We start from the raw sequence: 7,875 nt of genomic DNA on the forward strand, positions 1-7,875 counted from the left end.
TCAGAACCCTTGTTTTCACCATCTTGACCCTCGATGGTGGAAAGCGTTCGGCGATCGCTTCGTTAATGAAGCTCCTTGTGGCCTCAGTGTCTACTGTCGCCTGCACTTGCGTCTCGCCTAGTGTAGCAGTGGCGACGATTCGCCCTTCGTCCTGGCGTAAGAACGCCCTTAATGCGTGCGAGTTATCGTCATTTGGGTCTCCGATCCTCGCTCTTGGTGGGACCCGTGCTCGTTTCCCTGCATATTTCTGCAGCAGTCTCTTGTTTGCACCCCGCGACGGCCACACTCCCAACAGAAGTCAATTCTGGGGTTACGGCATCAGTACGCTACGTGGCCGCTCTCTCCGCATCGCCAACGTGCGGTTCTTGGATCTATCGGGCCTGCATCATTCCGCGCTGTACTACGGTCATCACCTCTATGCTGGCATGGCGCCGAACTACTGGGGACCATCGCTGTCGGTCTGAGAACGTGATACCGCTCTTCTTGTCGCCTCTGTGGAATGGGCGCACGCCTAAAAGTGGCGGGGTGTGTTTCGAGGCGCCGAGGTGTCGCTGACTGGGTGGCTGCGTATTTCTGTCGGAAATAATATTCTCGAAATCTCCAGCAAGACTTACCAGCTCCTCCAGCGTTGCAAAGTCACGCCGCTTGTCGCGGTCGAGTTTTTGCTCTTCACTGCCTTCAGCATATCTCATCAGATTTTGTAGCTCGATTACGTAGTTCTCAAAGGGTTCTTGTACTTGCTGGACTCGCTGGCGGATCTCGTCGTCTAACCTCTCAAAGGACCGCGAGGACAGGAAGACCTTTAAAAAGACCCGTCTAAATTGGTCCCATGTGGGCCACCGTTTGTTGTTGTTGCGGAACCAGTTTAGTGCTCGATCCCGCAGAAATTCAGGCATTGCATTCGGCAATACGTCGAGGCTGATTTCATAGCCTTCGGCTAGCTCCTCTACGCGTTCTAAGAACCCTAGGGGGTCTTTAACGCCGTCAAACTTTAGGCCCCACTTCCTCACTCGGTCCATAACCGTGGCGTAAGCCGGTTCGGAATGAGTTGTGAGAGTGGGGTATGCGGGTGGTGACACGTGGCTGCTAGATTGAGCTGCCATATCCTCGTTTCTGCCGAGTATCGGTACGTCATGAAAGGGATTGGTGACGCCCGGTCGTGCTTTTCGAAAAGTTACCGCAGACTAGGGATGTTCAAATAAGATCGGTTTTTCCAAAAACCGGTTTTTTTGAAATTGGTTAATGATCTTTTTCAGTCTTTTTTTAATTTAGGTGTTAATCGGTTTTTTTTCTCTAAAACCGAAACCCGAAAATTCGGTTTTTACGTTTCCCAGCGATGGATAATTATTTTGTAAATCTTCGAGATGAGAATAAAATTTTACGGCGTACCAAAAACTCCAAATTAACTACTCAATTTTTTGCTGATCTGGTAGCTAAGCATAATCGATTGTGAAGTCGATTGTGAATATTGTAGTTTACTGTTCACTGAGAACAAAACGCCATTCAAAACTATTACAAGTATGGCGCCTACAAATAAGAGAAGTTCTTTGTGGTTACGTTTCACAGAAAAAACTAGCAAAGAAGCAATTTGTAAATTTTTCGGCGTGTTGGAGAAATTGGGAGGTGGCACATCGAATTTTAAAGGTCACCTTCAACGCAACCACCCCGGATTGGACAACAGCATTAATAAATGCAGTGACCCAGAAGTACAAAATTTAGAAACTTCCAGCAGCGAAACTGAAATAACTTCATCCTTCACTGCATCTTCCACGTCTAGTCAACCATCAATTATTGATGCTTTTGATAAGCAAAACCAATTCAAAAGTAAATAGCTAATTTCTTTTTGGGACTATAAGCAAGTTAAACACTTTAAATTACCTTGTACAGGCGGAGGAAGTAAAGAAACAATTCTGACACAATCCTTAATTTATATGATTTGTAAGGACAACCTTCCATTTAGCTGCACTGAAAAAACAGGCATGAAAAAGTTCCTTAAGGTCGCTGTGCCACGCTACAAACCGCCAAGCCGGGCAACTGTATGTATAATGTTATAGAAGGAATAAAAAATTAATTTACTTTAAAAATTTGTATCCCTATAGATTGTGAGACTTATTGAAGGGAAATACGAGTCCTTACACTTAGTCGTTTGTGGTGCTTTAAAAAATTTAAGTTCACTGGCCCTTACAACTGATATTGCCACAGTCATGAACTCCACTCGGAGTTTTATTGTGTTGACTGGACACTATTTTGGTAAGCAAAAGTAAATTTAACGTTGGTTGTTTCTTTTAAGATTCCTTTAATTTTGCAGACGAAAAAGCGTGCAGCGTGAAATCTCTGGTTTTTGGTTTAAAAGAGCTTACTCCTCATCATACTGCAAGAAACATATGCCTCGACCTAAAGGAAATCTTTGATCATTGGAACATTGAACCCCGCATTGTTACATCAGTAACAACTGACAATGGTGCAAACATTGTTGCCGCTGTTAAGGATCTTTTTCCTTCAAGATCAAATAGCATTCATGTGTCCTGCTATGCCCACAATATTAATTTGGTGGTCTCCAAAGGATTGGGCGCTGTTAAAGAGCTGGTAGCTATAATAGAAAAAGTGAAGCTTATTGTGGCATTCTTCAAGCATAGCAATGTAGCTCAAGATCAGTTGAGGCAAGAGCAAGAAAAAGACGGTAGAAAAGATGGTACATTCCTGTATTTAATTCAGGAAGTCTCGACGCGTTGGAACTCCACATTGCACTGTCTTCAAATATTTAAGGAATTATCGGGCTATGTTGAAAAAACTTTAGCAAATTTTGTCTCAAAAAAGGCACCATCTATGATTACTTCGTCTGAGCTTGCAATCATTGGCGAATGTATTGCACTTTTATTGCCATTAGAAAATGCAACAAACGATATATCAGGGGACAGTTATGTTTCGGCTAGTTTGGTAATACCATTCACACATTGCTTACAGCTGTCACTGACGAAAATATGTGCCACTTATACAGAAACCATACAACTGAAAGATGTACTGCTACAGCAGGTAAAATGTCGGCTACTGCCATTAGAAAGCAATATACTGCTCGCCACTGCCACTGTTCNCTCGGCTACTGTCATTAGAAAGCAATATACTGCTCGCCACTGCCACTGTTCTTGACCCTAGGTTTAAGAAAACCCATTTTCAATCGCCGATATATTGTGCAAATGCAATTGATTTTATTAAAAAGGGAATTGAACAGCGAACAGCTAAAGTTGGAAATACTTCTCCAGTTCTTCATAGCAGATCTGACACCTCCGAACCTAAGGGCTATAGCTTGTGGGATGTCCACGATGAATTTTCGACTCAAAATAACATCGGTTTTAACGACGGTAACAGTTTCCCAATGGAACTAAAATTTTATTTAAGTCAGCCAATTTCACCTCGTTATCAGGACTCTATTAAGTTCTGGGCTAGTAACCGAAGTGTATTTCCTACGATTTATCCAATCGCAATGAAATACTTGACTGTTTGCGCCGCTTCAGTAGCATCTGAAAGGGTTGTGTCCACCTTAAATAATGTATGCTCGGACAAGAGAAGCCGCCTTACTCCCAATCATGCCAATAACCTCGTATTTTTAGGATCACTTAACGACGAATTTTGGAATATTTAAAGTAATCTAAAGGTTTTTGAAAGATTACAGTGATTTAGTATATTTAAAATGCGTACATGTACACGTGTACATAATTGCATCCGTTTATAAAAGATCTCTGTGCGTAGCACCTATATTGATATGTATCTACACATGCCCTGACTCACAAACTTTAGTGTACGTGTGTGTAATTACATATGTATGTATTTATCTTATGTTTTTATTACAAAAAGTTTTTGTTTTTGAAATGAAGTTTGTTTTTGCTTAAGTATGCCAAACGCTTTATTATATTTCTTATTTTTTGGAAATGAAGTTGTTATACAAAATAAAGCAAAAATATTGTTTTAATTGATTTCCGTTGCACAGCAGTAAGTAAATTTTAAAGAAGAAAATATACATATAGGCGAAATGAAAATTAAGATTAATTCGATATCGACTTTTTTTTTGATTTTTTCAGTGTTTTTATAATTCGGTTTTTTTTTCGGTAAACCGAAAAGATCAGGTTTTTAATCCAGTTTTTTTAACGGTTTAAAACCTGAATGAAAAACCATAATTAATCAAAAAACCGATTTTTTGAAAACGGTGCCCATCCCTACCGCAGACGCCTCGTTTACTTTGGGTCGTCTTTAAACTCTGACAGGAACTGTGATAGCCTCTTCCTCAGCTCGCCGACTGTCCCGGAGTCTTCTGGGCCGAACTCTGCAGTGTATTCGAGGAGTTCCTCCTTACGTAGGTAATATACCCACGATAACTTCACCATCTTCACTGTTCTTAGAAAATATTGTTAGGTTTTGCCCTTTCCTGGGTCTTTTCACACGCTTGATCTGCACTTATTGTTTCACTTGGAGTCTTTTCTCCCTTCACTCACTTTCTGGTCTTTCTCTGGAGTCTGCTCTGGCACTTTCCCTTTCTTCTCTCTCTTTGGAGTCTTTTCTTACCGTTTTACCACATTTTACTTTCACTTTCAAGTCTAGCTTGTCCTAGTATTGGGTAATCAAGTCCCTGCTCGGGCGCCATTTGTGACAAACTCCGGGTTATGCTGGAGTATGCTCATCGGCTGCCGGGTTCTCACCAAAAATAATAAGAGTTCGTTTTTCGGTTTATAACAAAGCACTCGTCTGTCCTGGTCGTACGTTAAGAGGACGGGAGTAGAACCTAACCGTTCCTCTCCGATTGGTGGGCGTAGCTCCGTTCCACCAAATATAATTACGGCTATAGTAAATGAGCGGGAGTAGAACCTACCCACAACCTTCCAAGAGAGGGAGTAGAACCTGCCCTCTCCAAATACCTAGCTAGGTTCTATAGGAGTGGGAGTAGAACCTGCCCGTCTCCTGATACCTAACATAGGGAGTAGAACCTACCCTATGTGTGCAAAAGCTCCTACCTCTGCAGCAGTCGCCTGACGACTCCCGCCTTCTTTAATTGCTGGCCGGCTATTGATTGATTGATTTTATTTATTCATTTTTCTTACATACAAAAGCAAAATAGCTTAAATTAATAGCACTAATTTAAATGTAAGAAAAGTAAGGCATTTTGTAAAATATATTTATAATAGTGTCAAATGCCATCTTAAATTGAATTAAAGGATATGTACATAGGTGTGTGGGGTGAGGGTGACAATCAAACAATTCATTCATTACATAATAAAAACAATATGATCGAGGGCTTAAAGGAATATTAAGTACTAGGGTCCAGAAAAACCTTGATTTCGTTGTGCAATTGCTCTAACAGAAAGGATTTAACCTTAGCTAAGAATACATGAAAATTTCTAATAACAAGTATACTGGCAGGAAGAGCATTAAACAGCTTACGGGAAACTATAATATAAAAGTTATTGAAATGCGTAGTACGAGATGTTGTTACGACAACAAGGCTATGCGAGTTAATCCTCAAGTTATATTTATCTGAAATTAAGCTATGTAAATAGCCGCAGCGAATAAAGAATATCTTTAAAGCCTTGTAGTAGTACATATGTCTTACCGGCAGAATTCTGAGCTCTCTAAACAATTCCATGGAGTCGTGAAATCGATTAACATTACAAATTTTCCTGATAACAAATTTTTGAATAGTCAAAAGAGATTGAATTTTGTTGAAAGATGCTCCGCGCTAACAGCTTATACCATATTGAAGTTTAGAATGGACTAGAGCATAGTAGACACACTTGAGGGTTGCGTTTGAGCAGATCTTTCTAAGATTATAAAAATGACGAACAATGGATTGCAAGTAGTGTTTCAGGCGGGAAGTATGTGTAGACCAATTCAGACTTTGGTCAACAGAAACCCCCAGGTATTGAACATCTTTTACTTTGTCGATTGGGAAACACAAGTTGCTGCAGTTAATACGTGAATTAAAAGATACTATATTGCTAGAACACAGTGGGCTATGCAAGGTGAGATGTTTACATTCGGTTGAATGAAATACAATATCGATATCGGGTGGACTTATTGCATGATGATTGAAATACATCAGCTGGGTTTTTCTACTAACAATAAGCTTATGTTTGGCAAACCAAGCGCTTAACATATGAACATCATGGTCAACACCAACCACCAGATCTAAATAATTTGTTGAACCATAGGCAATGGCAAGATCGTCCGCGACGGCAGTAACCTTTCCAAAGAAAGGTAGCGAGAAAATAGAGTTCAAGTAAATTAGAAACAATATAGGGCCTAAAACCGACCCTTGCGGGACTCCTAAATTGATTGCAAGTGGCTTACTTAAACCACCACAGACTTTTACATTCTGTGTTCTTCCCATTAAGTAGGACTTGAACCATTCGTACAAAAAACCACGAAAACCTGCACAATGTAATTTATCTAGTGTAAGTTGGTGGTCCACCATGTCAAAGGCTTTGGTGATATCCACGAATAGACCAGCACATTTCTTTTTACTATCTAATTCACTGTATATAAATGAACAAAAGTTCAGCAGGGGATCTTCTGTTGACCGCCCAGATTTAAACCCGAATTGCATTGGGCTAAAAAAGTCTTTGTGTTCAAGGAACGGGAGAATTCTATTTTTAACAAGCTTCTCGAAAACTTTCGAGATCGAGGAGAGCAACGAAATTGGTCTATAGTTGTTCTTTTCTTGTTTATTACCTTTTTTAAATAAAGGAATGACCGTGGCACATTTTAAATCATTAGGGAAAATTCCAGAAAAAACGCTTGTGTTGAACAGATGTGTTAAAAGGTCAACTAAATTTAACGCAACATTTTTCAGAACAAGATTTGAAATTCCATCACAGCCATATGATTTGGAGTTGTTCAGGGATTTAATTATTTTCAAAATTTCTAATCCTGCAAAAGGCTCAAAGAAAAAACTGCTCTTAGAACTTGTTTCCACGTATTCTAATTCTAGACACTCACATGCTGGTGACGAAACAGAACTTTGTCCGATTTAATTGAAATGATCATTAAGAAGTTTCGCTACCTCTGCGGGGTTAGAAATAGTTTCTCCAAAATTACTCAAAACAATAGGCGTGTCATTTGTCTTACAATTTCGGTTAAGCATGCTGTTAATAGCGTAGAGAGGACAAAAATTTTTTACGATAAAAAATATCACGTTGCAAAGAGATTTCTTTCTTTACTTTTTTGCATAAATAGGTATAACGCGTAGGAAGCTTGCGATTAGACGGACGTTTGCTACATTTTCTTCCCAGTTTGTTTTTTAATCTAAATTTATTGATAAGAGTTGTATTGATCCGCTTTAATTTTACTTCAGATCTACGTAAGGCAAATGAATAGCTCGCATTCCTAATATGGTTCTTTAAAATGCTTAGGAAAGTAGTGTATGCTTTGAAGATATTATCCTCAGCATAAACACTGTCCCAAGACTCAAATCGCAGTATGTCGTTCAGCAAATTTAATTTTTGTTACGCTGGGAACATTATTTTTATTTATAGCATTACTGGGACATACTTTGTCTATCTTTATGCCAGTCATGGTATGGTCTATGATCTGAAATTCAATGGAATGGAGGTATATCCATGACTAGCTATAAGGGTTAGGTAGTGATCTGCTATAGCGCTAGGATGGAGAATGTCTAGATTAAAGTCACCTAAAATAATGACATTCGCAGATTTTTCATTGTTTAAAAGAACTGAGAACTCTTCCAAAAAGAGCTGAACCGAAACAGAATGTAGTCTGTAGACACATATAAAGCTAAAAACTTTGCCACCAATACCAAAGGAAACTTTAAAGATATCTGCGCTCGAGAAATCATAGCAAAAGCATTCGCATTCGTAAGTATTACGCACA

At 39.5% G+C, this 7,875-nt stretch overlaps 1 protein-coding gene across 1 annotated transcript; it reads left to right on the forward strand.

Annotated features, from left to right (window-relative positions):
- Positions 1 to 1,520: 1,520 nt before the first annotated feature.
- Positions 1,521 to 7,484, forward strand: LOC108369880 (zinc finger BED domain-containing protein 4-like). Its single transcript, XM_017625088.1, has 5 exons — positions 1,521 to 1,824; positions 1,888 to 2,036; positions 2,100 to 2,250; positions 2,309 to 3,033; positions 7,398 to 7,484. Exons 1-5 carry the CDS (start codon positions 1,521 to 1,523, stop codon positions 7,482 to 7,484), a joined length of 1,416 nt encoding a protein of 471 aa, XP_017480577.1.
- The last annotated feature ends 391 nt before the right edge of the window (positions 7,485 to 7,875 follow it).

Source organism: Rhagoletis zephyria, unplaced genomic scaffold, assembly GCF_001687245.7.
Source record: "Rhagoletis zephyria isolate East Lansing unplaced genomic scaffold, Rhagoletis_zephyria_1.1 Rzeph_scaffold_03885, whole genome shotgun sequence".
Lineage (NCBI taxonomy): Eukaryota > Metazoa > Arthropoda > Insecta > Diptera > Tephritidae > Rhagoletis > Rhagoletis zephyria.

Bases quoted from the DNA above. Each gene is read 5' to 3' on its own strand.
- LOC108369880 (XM_017625088.1), top strand. From the start codon at position 1,521: ATGGCGCCTACAAATAAGAGAAGTTCTTTGTGGTTACGTTTCACAGAA. The intron at 1,825-1,887 runs GTAAATAGCTAA...TACCTTGTACAG, and splicing joins TAAGCAAAACCAATTCAAAA to GCGGAGGAAGTAAAGAAACA. The intron at 2,251-2,308 runs GTAAGCAAAAGT...TTAATTTTGCAG, and splicing joins GTTGACTGGACACTATTTTG to ACGAAAAAGCGTGCAGCGTG.